The 17,850-nt window shown below is 45.8% G+C and overlaps 1 protein-coding gene across 6 annotated transcripts in view; it reads right to left on the minus strand.

Annotated features, from left to right (window-relative positions):
* Positions 1–17,376, minus strand: part of MTURN (maturin, neural progenitor differentiation regulator homolog) — a 69,439-nt gene extending 52,063 nt beyond the window's left edge. For 4 of the 6 annotated variants that reach the window (XM_071429484.1, XM_071429483.1, XM_071429481.1 and 1 more), the window contains exons 1-3: positions 17,167–17,376; positions 11,300–11,422; positions 4,963–5,117 (exon numbers count right to left, since the gene is read on the minus strand). In XM_071429484.1, coding sequence (XP_071285585.1) covers positions 5,007–5,117; positions 11,300–11,422; positions 17,167–17,328 — 396 coding nt within the window. In that variant the 5' untranslated portion in view covers positions 17,329–17,376 and the 3' untranslated portion in view covers positions 4,963–5,006. Of the gene's footprint in view, positions 1–647; positions 5,118–11,299; positions 11,423–17,166 lie in introns of those variants that run through there. The other 2 variants (XM_071429480.1, XM_071429479.1) reach the window with 2 other exon arrangements.
* Positions 17,377–17,850: the final 474 nt, after the last annotated feature.

Genomic DNA, 17,850 nt, shown 5'->3' on the forward strand with positions numbered 1-17,850 from the left:
AGCACTCTGCTTCCTGCATTCATGCAACTCATATTCAGAAGCACCAGTTCTGCAGGAGGCCCTGCTCTGCTGTATTTATATTTACTTAGAGCATGAAATGCCTATGAGAAAGGCCGAGGGAAAAGGGAAACCCTTCTGTGTCCTTTCATTACCGGTTTGCTCTGAGGATAGGCAATGATAATGTGTATCTCTGTTCACCCACAGACCTAAAGTGCTATATACACTGCTGGACAAATAATACTAACAGTCCCTTTTAGAAAAGGCTTAAGGTGGGACTTTCAAAGGAGTTATCCTGCACCTGTTAAATTTTCCAGAGGCCTGCATGCATAACTGGAGCCCTGCCCTGAATTCTCAGTCTGAGACCCACTTAAAGCTCAGGCCAAGGTAATGGCAGAGCTACAAACCCATATCTCACTGAGTACCCAGGCTTGCAAGCATTTATGCGTGTGTTGGCAAATCTTATGTCTCAGTCTGGCAGCCTAGTCACAGGGTCATGCTACCCCTGATTACTTACTGAACAGCTACTAATGGCAATATGTGGTAGGAGGGAGGGAAAAATAAAATACAAATGAAATACAAAAACATTTTGTAGTACAACCAAACCAGCTCCACACCTCTTGCATCATTTGGCAAGTATGGGAAAGTAACACAGTAATACAGAAATGTATTTGGTCAAAGTAAGGAATCAATATTTTTTGATATAATACATTCTATATTAATGCTCATTCACATTTATTACATGTAAATTAAATCTTCTGTGTATAAAATTCCAGTTTATTCTCAGTGCTGCCTGGTCATGCTTCAGTTCAGCAGCAGGGCTCAACATCTTCGGCTCCTAGCGAAGTGAGAGGAAACGAGAGTGCTCAGCTTTCTGCAGGGCCAAGCCTCCTCACACATCCCCTGGTCCTGCAGGTCCTGCCTGAACAAAATCTCCCTGCCTTCAGCGGGAGTTTTGCAGGGGACAGCGCTGCAGAAGGGCTGGCTGTCCAGCACTTGCAGTCTGTGTGGAAATCACTCAAATGGCACATGACATTCCAAAGAAAAAGTGAGTTAGTGAATACAGAAAATAATAATAACATATCTACATAATTTACAGCGTTGTTTGCTTGTAACTGTACTAATGCTCAACTGCTCATTAACAATTCAATCAATATGCAGGGAAAGGTAGCAGAGTGCAGTACATGTTACAACCTGCATGCAATTACAAGCACTGGATCTTAGTCTTTTCTCATTTCATGAACTCCTGCCTATCCTGCTGCCACCAGTGCCCAGTTCCCACTGAGCCTTGTGGAGTGAATCCCTCACAGCATTTAGGCCAGTCCCCATCTCCGCCACAGGCCCCTGACACCATGCAAGGCGCATTTAGCAGCAGGCCCTCAGCTAGTACCCATGTCCACCCTGCACCCTCCCCTCTCTGCTGTGCCAGCACTCTGTGCAGCCACACGCTGAGCCAGGTTGTGGGACCAATCCAGCTGGAAGCCTGCCTGTCTGTAAAAGGCAGACGGCTGTGTCCCAGTCAGGCCAGGCTCTCAGCACAGCTCACTGTGCAGGTGTGAGTAGGGTGCCTGCACCTGCACATTGGTGCCAGCCACCTGCTCCTCAAACAAATGGGTGAAGTGCCCAGCAAACCTGAACAGCAGGACTTTGCCTCCAGCTTGCACAACTGTAAATTGCTTGCTTGCACTACAGTAGAGCAGAGGAAAGTCAGCCCCGTAAGATCTACTTGTGTGAGCCACAACCCAAGGGTTGGATGCTATGAAGAGAGTGGTTCTTCCAATGGAAGGCTCTGTTTAAGGTTGTAGCATCTGTCCTAGCTGGAGAAGAAAGAAAAATTTAGGGGCTTAAAGCAGGGGTGGAAACCACTGGTCTTACACTTTATTTCAGTAAGCAAAAAGCCTATTGCTGCTATACAGTGCTATACAGTGAACTGCCACAGTTCTCACATCACTAGTCCATAGAAAAGGTGCTGCAACTACCATGTCTATGCCTGCATGCTGAAAGAATGTACAAAGTTGCATTAAGCTCTGGTTTTCTTCCACATTTTTTTTTTATATTCTCAGACTCTGACTTTTACAGTGTTGCAGACACTTCTTTGCAGACTCCGGGAACACACATCATCCCAGTTATGGAAGATCTTTGCCTCCGACAGAAAAATCATGTGCTATGCATCTCTCAAACCATCATAAATGTAAACCATCAAGAAAACTTGCTCTCTTTAGTAACCCTAGAAAAAGAGTCTTTAAAAAATCTATTGAAAAGGAAACATCATTAACAACAGGGTTTTCAAAATGATGCGAGTTATTTATAGGAATTGTCCAAGCATTTTCTTTTTGCTCACTCTTTGTTTTTATAAAGCTAATTCTGTATAAAAGGGCTTTTGAAGCATGTGACCTTCATTTTACAATTTTTAAAAAACTGGAAAAAAAGGAGTAAATTTAGAAACATCGTTCTTGATTGTGGAAAACAGCTGTATTACAACAGAATTACCTTTGCTTCTTATATTTTCGGTACAAAAGGCAAGTAAATAAAGAGACCCTGCATCTTCACAGTCTGGCACTCATCCAAGTTACTTGGAACTACGTAAAACAGGTAAAAAGTATGAGGGGTCATCTTCTCCTTCATACCCTTCATACTAAGAGCCTCACCAAATCCCTTGGGGAGCAAGTCCCCAGATAAGTAAAACCTCACTAGATTTTCTATCAGCTGAAGCAGTATTTTAGCTCCCCTCCAATAAGGTGTACATGCCCAGACTTGCTCAAAGGCCCAGGAAGAGGTCTGGCAGAATTTTAAGAGCCAGGTGCTGGTTGATACCCTTATGGCTTCAGTGTTAAGTTGCATTCAAGTTGCGTTCAAGGAAGATTCTGGAAACGACAGGCCTATCAGTCTCACTTCAGTGCCCAGTAAAATCATGGAAAACATTATTCTGGAAGATATATAAAAACACCTGGAGTACTGGTGACAGCCAGCATGGCTTCATGAAGGCAAAGTCCTGCTTGTCAAACCTGACTTCTTTTTATGACAAGGTAATCCATCTGGCTGATCAAGGGAAGCAAGTTGATGCCATATATTTGGAGTTCAGTAAAACTTTTGATACTGTATCAAAAGTATCCTTCTGAGCAAAATGTCCAGCACACAGCTGGATAAACATGTCATGGGATGGGTCAGTAACTGGTTCATAGGCTGGGCACAAAGGGTTACAGTGAACAGGGTGACATCAGACTGGTGATCTGTCACCAGTGGGGTTCCGTAAGGCTCCATCCTTGGCCCTGTGAGCTTCAACATCTCATTAACAACCAGGACACAGGACTTGAAGGAATACTAAGTAAGTTTGATGATGACACTAAATTGGGAGGAGCTGTCAACTCTCTAGAGGGCAGAGAGAGATGGGCAATCACCAATTGTGTAAAGTTTACAGGGGCAAGTGCGTGGTTCTGCACCTGGGACAGGACAACCCTGGCTGAGTGTAAAGACCAGGGAATGAGAGGATGAGGAGCAGTGCTGTAGAAAGGGACCTGGGGTCCTCGTTGATGGCAAGCTGAATGTGAGTCAGCAGTGCCCTGGCAGCCAGGAGGGCCAAGCGTGTCCTGGGAGGCATCAGGGACAGCACTGCCACCCAGGCAAGGGAGGGGACTGTCCTGCTCTGCTCTGCTCTGCACTGGGGCAGCCTCACCTTAAGTGCTGGGAGCAGTTTTGGGAGCCACAATGTAAAGAGGACATTTAACTATTAGAGAGTGTCCAGAGGAGGGCAGAAAGGATGGTGAAGGGTCTGGAAGGGAAGCCTGGTGAGGATTGGCTGAGGTCACTTGGTTTGTTCAGCGTGGAGGAGACTGAGGGGAGACCTCATTGTGGTCTTCAGCATCCTCAGCAGGGGAAGAGGAGGGGAAGCTACACGTCTCTCCACTCTCATGACCAGTGACAGGACCCAAGAGAATGGCCTGAAGCTGTCAGGGGAGGTTCAGGTTGGTTATCAGGAAAGGTTCCACACCCAGAGGGTGGCTGGGCACCTGAACAGGCTCCCCAAAGAAGTGGTCACGCACAAACCTGACAGAGTTCAAGAAGCATTTGGACAACAGTCTCAGGCACATGGTTTGACTCTTAGGCTGCCCTGTGCAGGGCCAAGAGTTGGACTCGAGGATTCTGATGGGTCTCTTCCATTTCAGCATATTCTATGATTCCATGACTCTAATGCACAATGCCACAAGGTTTGAGTAATAATTTGGCAGTGTATCAAAACCAGCAAAGCTTAAAGTTAGTTGTCATGCAGAAGTGGGACAGGCGACAGCTATTTTTTACTTGATTTGAAGGAAAGCAGCACTTGCCTTTGGATCACATGGTGTGGAAGGGCTGGTTACAATGTGTGCTGCTGGTGCCAGTTATTCCCAGGTATTAATTCAGCACTTGGAAACTCAGGTCTCAGTGAAATCACATCAATACGTCTGACACCCCCTGGATTTCCTACGTCCTATTATTATTGTTAAGCCTTCATATGCACTTCTGCAGCACACCATTACTAAACTATTGTTTTTCAGGAGAAGTCTCTCCACGTTTGGTACTTTGTCAAAAACCTATAGCTGTTGAACTAAAAAGAAAAGCGCAGGTGGTGTTTGCTCTCTGCGCTGGTTTCCTTGGAAAGGTCACGGGTGAGGACTCTCCCCACACGCCTCCTACATTCTCAGTACTCTACATTCATGTCAGCAAACACTACTCTCGAACACAAATCGAAGAGACAAGTCAGCGACAAAACTACTTCTAGACTGATAACGGCAGAATGCTACCAAGACAATTCCATAGAAAACCCACTGAAGCAGGAGCAAAATTCAGGTCACTTCTTAGCAAAGCTCATCATGGATTATTATTATTTTTTTTAAAACCTTTTTTTTGTAAAACTTTTATCTTGGCAGCCAGATATCCCCTTGTGATGTGCTAATTCAAACAGGCTAACGTGGGACCACCTGACCCCACCTGGTACCAAAGGCTTCCGAATTTTTTTATAGCTTCTCAGAAAATCACTGCTGACTGACACCCATCTGTTGGTGATCGGCTTCTGGCTCCTCTTCTTCCACATCTGCGTTATATTCTTCAAATGCATCATCATCAACATCTGGAAGCCCAAGTAACTACAAAGAAGAGAAAATACTGTGTAACAGTGAATTACCCACTTGTGCAGCTTTGCTGCAAATCTTCACACAAATCCTACGTGCACTTCTTAAAAACCTCAAACCCCGGAATAACAATACTGCATAATGATCTTGACTCTTTTTCTTTCTCTCCTGGGATAAAGAAAGATTTGAAAATGCATCCTCACACCAAATTAAGCGCTCAGAGACCGGAAGATAAATAAAACAAAAACAAAGCACTTGCAAAAAGCTTCACATTCTTCCCTGAGGTCACATTATGAATTGTTGAGTGTTTAGACTTGGCAGTGGTTTAACTTCAGAAAGAACCATAATACTGTAGCAGTAGTTGTCTTGGTTTAAGCTTGTTTTTCATCAGCCCTATAAAAGCAAAGAAGAAAACATCCTCATGAAGGACTGCCTAGTGTGGAATAGGCAAGGAGTCCCCTAAAGCCCAAAGGACCCGTCATGTCAAATGCTCTTCTTGAAGCCTTCACTACACCACACCAGATAAAGTCTTGCCTGCTGTGTGAAGCCCTTGCAGTAAGAATTACTGTGTATTCCACTGAAATGCTGTCCCTTTAGACTTCTGCAAATTATATTTGGGCTTGCAAGCAATTGCCAGTCCATCTTGCTTGGATAATGTTTGGATGCCTCCACCTGATGGCTCCAACCACTGCAATGTCACCTCTTCGGTAGAGGAAGAAGAGCAAACAGCCATGTTTGAACTTCTCCCCTCTCCCCCAAAAGGTTGCCACACCAACAGAAGTCAGGAAGACAGATGAGCCAAATTACAATCAAAACAATGCATCTGTTGTGGAAATCTCAGATTCCTCCACTAACAGCTATTAATAGCCACAAAGCAAAATCATAGGCCTGGCATTACTGAGAATACCATGTATTTAGCTTGCCAGGGCTGGAAGAGCAGCACAGATGCATGTAACACCCTCTTTGGTGATGCAGCTGTTAGCTCTTGAAAGAGGCAAAGCTCAGAAAAATCGTGAAGAGGGTGACACTCTTTAGGTGAGAGCATGGAAATGAGAAGGCTGCAATGAGGCAGATTTTCAGGGACTTAAACTAATTCAGTCTGTGATCGACATTCAAAATTATTCAGTGGACATAAATAAAAGGCATAGAATTAGCTTCTGGGTGCAATGAAGCTTGTATTCCTCACTGTCACTGGGAGAAAATCAGATTTTTGTTACAGGCTTTCTTTGGCAGGGAAATGGAATGAGAATTTGCTGACTAAATCCCCTCGTTCGCATTTTAAAAATACTTACTGAGACCCCAAATGGAAATTTGTTTTCTGAGCAGAACAAAGTTAATTTTTTCCTTTTGCATACATATTTTTCAAATCAAATGCTTAACTGAACATGAACTGCTGAGTTCATTTTCAGGATGTGGGGGTTTTATTTTGTGTTGAAGCTAAAATTAAAATACTCAATTTTCAAAAGGTAGAATTAGGGACTCTTTATAGACCTTCTTATACACCAGTATTATTTTTGATAAACTAATCTGGTATATTCCAATTAGATATGAGTGTTGTACTCCTGTTTGTATCACCTGGCAGAAAGAGTTTTGATTGCATTTTTTTTCCCCACCTCTGGTCATAATTCCTCTTTGATTTGCAAGGAAATGAGTCACATGAATCTTCATTTTATGGGATACTATACTGCAAAATTAGCATGGAAAAGACAATGTGCACCACAAGAACTCCAAACATACGCACAATGCCAAAGGATGGGGAGCACATCCTGCTTTTCACACATCCCCTCTCTCTTTGCCATCAGGAAATCCAGCTCCTCTTTCCCCGGAGGTGTAAATCAGAGGGAGCAGTGTAAATCAGAGTGATGCTGTAGGCTTTAGTGGTTTTACAGAGGAAGAATGGGGGTGGGGTGGGATGGGATGGGATTCTTCTCCAAGGGAGATGCAGTTTTATTCTCTCGCAGATATTTTATAACCCTCCAAGCCACCAAGGACCTCAGCCATGCAAGTCTTGCTTTTAGGTGTCATATCCTGCTGTTTCCCACAGGATTATGGTGGCCCCTCACTGCTGTTAACCCCTTACTGCTCTCTGGACTGCAGTGACAAATCAGCCCACACCTTCAACACACGAAGGGAGAATCAGGGTCCAAAGCGCAGGGAGCTCTACAAACATTGGGACAAGACAGAAGGAGGGTATACAAAAGGTAAGGACAAAGTAAGATGATAAAGATGGCCTGGGCTGATCCTAGATTGACTCCCTTATCTTCTTTCCCACACACTAGTTTCTGCTTCTAGTCCATAGCTGCTACGTATTTTGAAGTATCAGATATGCAGCAGACTTGAAAGGACTTAACTGCAGAGGAAAACAAGGAGAAAAGACATAAAATAGAAAAGTGTTGTAAAAAGAGAGAGCTGATTCATCAGCAGAAAAGCCAAGGGGAACCAAAACTGCCAGGCAGGGATGCATAACTTAGGAGGAGGTCAGGGGCATGGTGAGGAGGGAAGAAGGGAGGGTAACAACCAGCAGCATTGACTGAACGACAGCTATTTATTTCTGCTGGCCAAACTACCCATCTGGAGGTAAAGGAGAGGTCATGGGACATGCATGAATACAGTGCACATGGAACAAATGGCTTTTATACTGCAGACTACCCACTTCAGATGTAGGCTTTCCAGGCTGAAGATGAGCTCAATGTAGGACCCCTGGAATCTGCTGCTGAATTGTATGACTCATGCCTTGGTTTCCTGCAAACTTTGCCAGTTGGTGTGATGTCCTTCAGGCATTTCTTATATTTGTCTTCCTTAACCCTTTCAAAGTGCCCTGATTTTACAAATAACCTCACAGTTACTAACTCACAGAAGCAGAGTGACACCATCTCCTATCAAAAGCTGACACACAAGCACACTGAAAAATCAACCATGTACAAGACTGAACTTTAGCAGTCCATGTGATGCTACACTAGAGATAACCAGTTCTGTTGAATCCCTGTGGGAAGGACGTCTCCAGACAGATATGCTTGAAAGCACCAGCATGGGCACCTCCTAGCACCGGATCATGGCACCTCTGACACCAGAGAGACCAAAACACAGAAGGAGATGGGATGCTCTGAGGCAAATAACAGTATTTGAGCCCAGTGCTATTTGTTGATATCATGTACCTTTGTGGTGTCTGGAACTTCTGGATGCTCCCTGAAGAAGTGGATAATAAGACAAATCACAAAGTCTTGTGGAAACCGACCCAGGAAGGCAGTAATGGGTAGAGAGAGCATGCCCCTCATCACCTTCAGTAAAGAAACACCTTGAGAGGTGTGGATAGTTGTTGCAGGCAAGCCAGCACTTTTTAAAAGCCTCATCTAATTAAATATCCTGCTTGGCACTGTGTTTAGGCACATAAAACATTAGGGAGAGATGCCTGAGAGCAGTGAGGGGCAGCGAGGGACAGTGAGCAGACCTACACCACCCTCACTGCCCTCTGTGCCCAGGGAAGACTGGTGAGCAGAGGGAATTCTCTGTCTCTCACTGAGAGAGATGCCAACTGCTGGGCATTCATATTCTCGCTGTCTCCAAAACACAGGGCCCAGCAGCATGAGGAGCCAGTGCCTTTCCCACTCCACAGCCCCAGGGCAAGCTCATGGAGACACAGCTGGGTTGTTATCATGAACGTGCAGAGCAGGGCTGAGCTGAGTTACTGGAAAAAGTTGTTTTTGGAGCCCTCAGTAATGGGAAGGCAGATGCTCATGCTGTGCAAAACGGCATGAAAAGCTGCAGATGCACTGCCACTGTTTTCTTCTAAATATTCCCCTTCAAAGGACCCCAGCAAAGAATTTCAGAACTGTCTAATAATCACAGATGTCTACTGGGAATACCAAAATGAAGAAGACTTTCAGAAGGTGCTTTACAGTGCTTAGCAAGAACCTGCTAAAAACCTGGTCCCCAGTGTCCCAGACTGAGAGCCAGAGCCACCACATACTTCAGAAAAGCCCAGTATGACCTTCAGTTGCAGTTTCTTCCTGAACTGGAGTTTGCCAGACTGGTCTCTGTCAGCTGATTTGCTGGGATAGAGAAGAAATGCCTTGCAAATGCACTGTTGCCTTGAAGCTGACAGCAAGGTGGTCTCATTAGTAAAATGGGTCCAGTTCAGAAAGGACAGGAGAAACGATGAAGTGATGCCAAGGAAATAATTTCCCAATCTCAAAGAAAATAGGTTTTATTCTGGGAAAGGCCTGAGGGTGCAAAGTAGATCTTTCCATACATCTACTGTAATACCATTCAATTTTTAAAATCTTTCCTCCCATGTATGTGCTATTTTTAATAGCTACTATTAGGAAAAAATGTCAATACACTCCTTAATTAGACTTGTCTACACACAGCCATGCCTCAAATGATAAACTCTTATGCTGATGCAAATCTCTCAATACTGGGTGAAAGGAGAATCTGAGAAACTGAATATCTGTGGTACAACCACGAGAAAATGAAGAGGTACTTGATTACAGTCTGAAAGAGGTTTCTGGCAACCGAGGACACCATTTTTGTGCAAACAAAAGCAAAATGAAATTCAACAGCTAGGAAGCAAAACTAGAAAAATGCAGATTGTAAACAAAAGAGTTATTCAGAGCACCATAACTAGCCATGAGAAGAAAAAGTGCCCAGCAGTGTTGTATCCTTTAAGTCACCTGAAGACTGCATCAAGAGTCAGTGTCTTTGGAAAGGACACATTCTAGTTCAACCTCATTTTATATGGTCAGCTGTGGGAATCATGAGGTGAAATGTGATGTATTAATGAAGGGCTCAGGATACATGAGCATAATGGTTCCCCTTGCTTTCAACCTTTTTATTCTGAAGAGTAGCTCAACTTGCTTTGACTGAAGTCAATTTCTCAGTAACTTAAATTATGCTGGAATAAATGTGGTTTAAGTGAAATAAGTAATCTGTACCAATTTAATTAAGTCTTTTTTAAGTCCTCCTTAGTTAAACCAATGAAGTTCCTCATCAAAGGCACAGCTTCCCTGAGCAGGAGAGGACAGCTATGAAGATCTCAGAGCCCAATATTGTTCCGGAAAGCATAATTATATTTTTTGCATGTTTTCACAATTACAAGCAGCTGTAGTGACAGATCAGATTTCCAGTCCTTTCTAAGAAAAGTGTGCATCTGTTCTATTTATTTCTAGCCTCTCAAAGGATTCTTTAGAACGATGCTCTTTTATGTCGACCAGCTGTGGTGATCTGTGCAAGGGTGTAACACAGGGAGGGCCAGTGTTTTCGTATCGGTGCTCCAGGCCCTCCCTTTCACACTAAATACTTGGGATACATTTCCAGTCTTCTCAACTAGTCAGCCAGAAAAAGACAGGAGGGGAAAGTTGAGTATAAAAACATCTATTGGTGAACTTTCTTATGAACGTGACAGGAGAATGGCTCTGGCTACAAACCTTCCCCTGCTTTGCACCAAGCCCTTAGCCAGCCCTAAACATGCAAAAGGAGTATTTGCCAGAAATGAAGGACAATGGCCAGCCTAAGACACCTCACCCTGATGAAATCCTGGCTTTGGCACAAATCTTAGCGTTAAACAAGGATGGAGAAAGCTGAGTAGCAGCAAAACAGGAAAATACAGGCCCCCTCCCCACAAAACCCAGCTTCTCTTCCAACTTCTTCTCAAGCAGTGACCACACCAGTGTGTGCAAATACCAAGTGGCAACCATCCTAATAGCAAAATCTGCATCACTTGGGGGAAAAAAACCCCAATCATAAAATAAACCACCCTGAGGAGAGACCGCACTTCCAGTTTCCCAGAGGTTTACTCTTGCTGTTCATATCCTTGCAAAACTCTCCAATTCCAGTGCCAGGAAACAACTGTGCCACAAAGTCCCGTGGCGCTGACTCGTATCCCGTTCCTTGGAGTCAGAGCTGTATCAGCAGGATGCAAGCCCCTGCCTGCTGCCACTAGCTGACACATCAGTTGGCCTGCCATCCCACACAGGAATCTCATCCTCTCAAGCACAGAGATGGAAATAAAAAGGCAGCTGACTTCCAAGAAACAATTTCCAATTGCCTGATGCTAGCTTATGTGCTAACACTCCTGTACCCATGCAGCTAACTGGAGAAGTAAATCTCTGGAGAAGAAAAACCAGCTTGCTCTATCCAGTGCTGTCCTATTAAAAGTCACAGCTAACTGTCAATGTTTAGAAGGGAAAAAAAGCACTTACAGGTCTGAAGGATTTGAAGACTTTTTCCAATATTTCATGGAGCGTCTTTTTCCCACAGGAGGAGATGTAGTCCTGTGCAAGCTGCAGGAAAGGTAAGCAGTCCTCACTTTCGCTCCACACATGCTGAAAGCCAACAGCAACACAAGAAAGGAAAGGCATTAACAGGAATTCACGCCAACCTTTCCATGTGATTTTATAAGGTGACATGTTGTAAACATCTGCCAAAATACACTGACCCTCCTGCAGTTCAGACCCGCCTTGGGGACAGGCATTGCAGGCTCTTTCAGAAGCCATGTTTCTGAGGGGAAACCTGGATCTTATTAACGTGATGCATCAGAAAACAGGGAAATCGATCCAGAAGCAGAAATGGTTGCACCAGCCATGAAGAGTACACGCACCAGCCGTGAAGTGTACACGCACTTGGCGCACAACATTTTACCTATAAAGGTGCTTTTGTTCAACATCAGCCCTGCTCAGACCTGGAAGTCATGTTGGGTTTTCTCTTTTTCTGCATCATCTGCTGCAGTGAAGCCCTCAGGAAGAGCTAAAGCATCTCTTTGTCTTCTGGCATTAGTGCAAATATGATGCGACCCTGGAGGTGGAATTTGATGTGTAATTCTCTCAACGATGCAGAAGAAAAGACGCAAAATCTGCCTGCAGGCTAGACACGGAGCCAAGGAGAGATGTTTGGGCACTCACAGCATCCTGACACTTTGAGCCTCCCACCCTGTTTTGAGATTTACTCCTCCTGGAACACAATCTTCTCTTCCCAGGCAGGCACATTTAAACACACTTGAGACCTTCCTGCTGTGGAGATGCTGGTTCCCCAGCCTTACACGCAAAGCCTCTCTCAAAACTGATGTTTATTCTGCTGCTGGGAGGTTGTTTGAAACAGAGCTGGCAAGCAATGGAGGGAGCACCCAGACAACAATGCTTCCTGTGCCCAAGGGCACAAGCTAATGTATCATCTTAAACACCTTCTGTTTGAAAACTTGGTGCATGGGACTGTCTTAGGCAGCCTGCCACACAGAGAAGTGCAATACTGCCAAATTGGTTTGAGACTCTTGTACCTCTCTTTTTGCACAGCAGCTCTTTTCCCCAGAGTGCCTTTTTACTTGCTATAAACAGCAGGTTATGCTTAAACAAGGAAGAGGAGGATCTCTCCAAAGCTTAACTAACATTCAGGGAAAGACTCAAAACGACAGATGTTTCAATCCCTAGCATAAGACTTGCATATTGCCTTCCTCTTCAGCAGTGAGTACCTGCCAGGGATGCAGTTTTGCACTTAACAAAAGAAAACAGTACTTGACATCACCTAAACTGCACCTTTAAGATAAAACCTGTAACTGCTTTGCTATGAACCTCACTTGACCTACATTTTCTTTGCTGCTTGTTGCACTTTACAAGCATAAACACAGTGAAATGTTTTGTTATGAAAAGAGCCCTGCATTACCGAGTAGGTTCTGCTCTTTCCATATAACCAGAGTCATGTCTTAACCATTCTGGCAATAAAAATAAGTTCTTTACAGTCTTGCCAACTCCCAAACACACATACCACAAGTCTCATGATGCTTCATGCCATCTTAAGAGTCATGGGCCTTGTAATCCTATAAATATACAACTAAATCTCGGTTTCTGTTTACAACAAAAAAAAGCAGAAAAAAAATCTGCATTTTGTGATTCCTATGGCCTAAAAAAGCAGAACGTACATGAAGTGAACCGAAATGAGCCCTCTTCAAAATACCAAATGAACGCTTCCAAATCACATTTTAAAAACAGCCTCTGGAGAAGTTTTTGGAGGTCTGGCCCCTGATTGCTTCATACTTGGGGTTAGCAATAACTATTTAGTTACTCCTAAACATCAGAGCTGAATGTTGCAGCTTGGCAATTCCTGGCTCATGCCAAACCTGTTGCAATTGTTTATATATATAAAACAATTATGACTGCTGAGATCCTCATTCTTGTTTAAATTGTGGCTTCTTTTGACTACCAGAGCTATACACAGGAGCTTCCACATAAATGAAAATGAGGCCCTGCCCTTTAATAAATCATTGCTGGTTCGTTCCCCAGGGCAAGTTAACCCCGTGTTGTCCAATTGTGTTTTTACAATCTCTTTTCAAGCTGCACCACATTTTAGACACCAGTGTGAATTCATCAGCAGTAGGCAGAGGAAGATGACCTAACACAAGAGGAAAACCTAAGAGAATAACCTGATCACTGAGTTTTTGAGGAGATTTTTTTGCATAGCATCATAGGACAATTAGCAAGTAACAATTACAAAAATCTACCCATCTGCAGAGGATTTAAAATGTTGACTGTAGCAACAAATGCATTATGAAAAGTTTCATGTGCCATTAGTGCGCACATCTCATTCGGAAATGGGCTGATTTAATCTTCTCCCTCAAAAACCTCAACCATAATAAAGAGCAGGGCTGTGATGTCTGTAGGTTCAGCTGCATCTACAGCTCTCTGTGGTGGTTCAGTGCTGCACCCAGGCAGCACAGGAACCCTCTCGGCACTGACTCACCCATCTCCAGAGGAACCTGCAAAAGGAATTTCAGCCTTTCAAAATAAAAACAAATGCAATTTCAGGATTCAGCTCCTGCTTAGAAAGTTCAGTAAGGCTGCATAAACGGACATGCTTTTCCTGGAAAACCCAATGCCTGAGGATCTCTCTGCAGTGGGAGAAGATGGGTGCTGGCAAACTGGTGGAGCACAGTGCTTGGTTGTGGCTGTGCAATTAAAAAATATTAACTCCATCATCAGAGTATTTGTCTTCCAAGCTTGCCCTGTTTTGCTCACTGTTGCTTTGTGTCCCTACAAAAGCACACAGCTGCTAATTTCCACCTAAGATCATGGTTGAATTATTTAGTTCAGCATCCACACATAGCTGAGGAAATCAATAGGGCTGTATCTGGAGGGGTTTGCTTTCCCTCACACGTTTAGATGACTCAGTCTAGCTGGATGACAGAATCACTTGCCTGGCCCACCTTTTTCTAAGCAGCCCACTTGTTGTGCATGACAGCAAAACTTTTTATTTATGGGGATAATTTGGCTTGCATGAAATATTCAGACCTGCTGACTCTGTTCTGAAATATTTTCAGGAAATCTTGCAGCAAGATGGCATCATATTTTTATTTATTTTATTTAGTTACTTTGAATACCAGTAATAACATGGTGACAAAACAAAAGACAGACTGTAAAGAATAGCATCACAACCTCTTTCTCCTTGATTATGGCTATACAAGTCAAATTAATTTCTCAAGAACCTCAGGATCATCAGGAGCTGAATAGTAAGTACATTGTTCAGCTATCTAAAATGCTGATTTGGAGTTTCAGTGTCCAGGTGGTACTGAAAATGCCAACAAGCATCTACATGGGTCTCCTGTATCTCTAGCATGTTAAAAGCCTAGCCTAAAGATATCTTTTCAGGAAATGAAAACTAGCAAATTGATATGATGTGGGATCTCTGATGTTAGACAAAATTCAGTGTTTTTCTCCCCCAGACTGCATCTTGGCAATCTATCCAAATTTTTCTCCTCTCCTCTTTCCTTTTAAGTTCATCATGCTCATCATTTCCTCCTTACAAGTGGGTTATCATGGAATTCTCTGGCACCTCCTACATAGCTTTTTAAGTTGCATCATTATGAGATGACGACGTAAAGAAAGAACAAGAATACCAGGCATCAGATGCTTATTAAATGTGAGGCTCCTTTATAAGAAGCACAGGGTACAAGAAGGCTGTGAAGTGTGTCACTGTGAATTCTGTTTATATTTACTCACTTTCACACTCCGCACTGTGTTAAAGGAGCCATGCAACAAGGCTTTAAAGTGCAAATGGTAATCAGTCCCTCGGCTTGTATTAAGTCTCCTTTAAATAAACTTTAGCCTGTGGTTGCACACAGAAAGCAAAGTTATAATCTGGAACATTAAAGAAAAGGAAAGTGACTGCAAAAAACCAAGATAATCAAGCTGGGAGAAGAAATTAAGTCCCATAGTGCACTAGGAGAAGGAAACAGGATGCTGGAAAATCTAATCATTAGTGGGTCTTAATCATATTAAAGAACCACCATCTCTTTAAAGAAAACGAATTAAGAATGACACCTATCTGCCTGTCTTAAAAGTATTAGCATTACAAAAAGTGCCTCAACTAATAAGGCTAGAAAAGACAGAAGAAAACATCACTTCTAGTTTTCCACTGCTTATGTTCCAGATTTGACAGGAGTTGGCCCTTTGCTCCATTTTACTAGTGGTGACTCTGGGCAGGGAGCTCTTCCCACACCAACCCTGGAATGAAAATATTTTCAAAAAAAACAAAGGGAAAATGTGATTTCAAACACAAAAAAAAAAAAGGACAGCATTGGAATAGGGTCTGAAGCTGCCTAAGATTTTTTTTTGAAGTTGACTAGACTTTGTATGAAAGAGTTCACTCAATTATTGAGCAGCATATCAAGAAACAATACATGTCGAAGAAAAATAAATGGACTTTCTTTGCCATTTCCAATATAATTAATGTTCAACCTTAGTTTTAGCCTAGTGCTGCACTGGATTCATATGTATTCCTGTTTAGGAGTGCAGCAGGCATGGCCCCTTCTGGGTACAGGCATCTCCAGAGAGCAATGAGCACTGGGGTCTGACAGGCTCAGAGGTGCTGGGACGACAGATGCACAGAGCTATTCCCACAGAGGACTCAGAGAATCCACATCCTGAGATACCCCACTGCTACATCTGAACGTCTCACGAATCCCTGGACAGATGCATAACTAAACTCCAGACATCTTCTTTCATAATTCAGTGTGACCATCGACTCTACACAATAAATAAATAAATGTCCTGCTCGCTGGGATCTGTGCTCCTGGAGAAGTCACTCCACTGCTCTTTGTTTCCACGGACCCATCTGTCAAATGGGCTCACTCCCCACTTACCTGTTGGAAAGGGAATTAGCGAACATTTGTCAAGCAAGTGGAGGGATGAAACTTGCTTCGTGAATGAAAGAACCTACAAGATTCCTACAATAATGGTGCTAGGACCTGTTTTGTTAAAATAAGCAAACCAAAATCCTTTCACTGAAGTTAACTGGCACTTGGCAGCTTACAAACCCCGTGGCGAGGCGCCGCTTTTCCGTGACTCTTCCTGCACTTCTGCTCACCACCGGGAGGGTCTGCCGACGGGAAAAGCACCCTCCGACCCTTCCCAAAGACAGGGCTTGTGGTGCCGGAGCCTTTTCAGCACAAACTCGGCGCTGAACTCCGCGAGAGGCGGCGGGGCGGGGGCGCCCGGCCGGCACCTGCACGGATCCCGCGGCGGGCCCGGCGGGCGGGAGGGGGGGCGCGGCCCTCCTGTCATCCTGACTCCATTTTATTCCTGCCCATTCTCCATTTGCCGTGACAGCCCTGCCAGTCCTCCCGTCCCCCCGCCGTGCCCCAGCCCCGGCACCCCGGGAGGATGGAGGGGCCGCGGGGGAAAGCGGCAGCTGCAACCCCCGCGGGGCGGGCTGGGGGCACCGCACCGCTCCTCCCCGCCCGCCCGGAGCCCGCAGCCACCCCGGGTCGGGTGATGGGGAACGGGGGGGTTGGGGGGGTGTCCCTGCCCGCGGGGCCGCCCCCCACCGGCAGCGGACTCCATTTTGCAGATTGTGGGAGGATCCCCCCGGCCCCGCCGCCCTCCATCACCGCATCCCTCCCTCCCGGGCACGGCCCCGTCCTCCGCCCCCCCCGGCGCTCCCCCTCGGGTGCTCCCGCCGGGCTCCAGGGATCCGCACGGACGGAGCGTCCCGGAGCGGCGCGAGGGCTCCCCGCGCGGCCCCACAGACGCGCGGGGGGTGCCCCGCACGCCCGTGACCCCCGATCCCCTCACGGGGCACTCACGAAATTGTCGCCGCAGGCGGCCTCCGGGCACAGCACGTAGAAGGAGACGCCGGGCTCGGCGTAGAAGTCCATGCGCCGCTCCGTCTCCTCGGCGGCGATGAGCTGGAAGGGCGTGCGGGCGCACCATCGCTCCGCCGCCTCCGCCAGCGCTTCGAAAGCCATCGCCGACCCCACCGCCGCCGCCGCCGCCGCCGCCGCCTCCCGCCCGCGTCCCCCGCGCCGCCCGCGCCTCGCGCCGCCCCGCGCCCGCCCCCCGCGCCGCCCCTCCCGCCCCCCGCGCCGCGCCTCGCGACCCGCGCGCGGCTCCCGGCACCGGCCCCGCCGGGATCCGCGCAGACAATTGGCTCCTTCTGGCAACCTGGGGGAGAGGGGAAGGCAAAAATAATTCATAAAGGAAAGCCCCACGCAGGAAGGCGCTGTCGGCGAGACCGTGCCTCGCCTCGCCGCTTCCCATCCCTTGTCCCTGGAACTGGGCCGGAATCTCGGCTGCGCCCATTGTGCTGGGCACACGGGTACCCCCTGCTCTGGGTTCCCTGGGAGCCACCCACGTGTGGGCTGTTGGGCTGTCCAAATACAGGCAGAATCACCCTGTGACATTGGAAAGCTTTACAGAGGTTCCTCCTGGCCCACTGTCCTGTTAAAGTGGATCTGTGGGTTTACCATGAGGTTTGCATTACTCTTCCA

The sequence above is a fragment of the Agelaius tricolor genome, unplaced genomic scaffold (assembly GCF_023055355.1).
Source record: "Agelaius tricolor isolate 1412-34295 unplaced genomic scaffold, bAgeTri1.0.p SCAF_6, whole genome shotgun sequence".
Taxonomy (NCBI): domain Eukaryota; kingdom Metazoa; phylum Chordata; class Aves; order Passeriformes; family Icteridae; genus Agelaius; species Agelaius tricolor.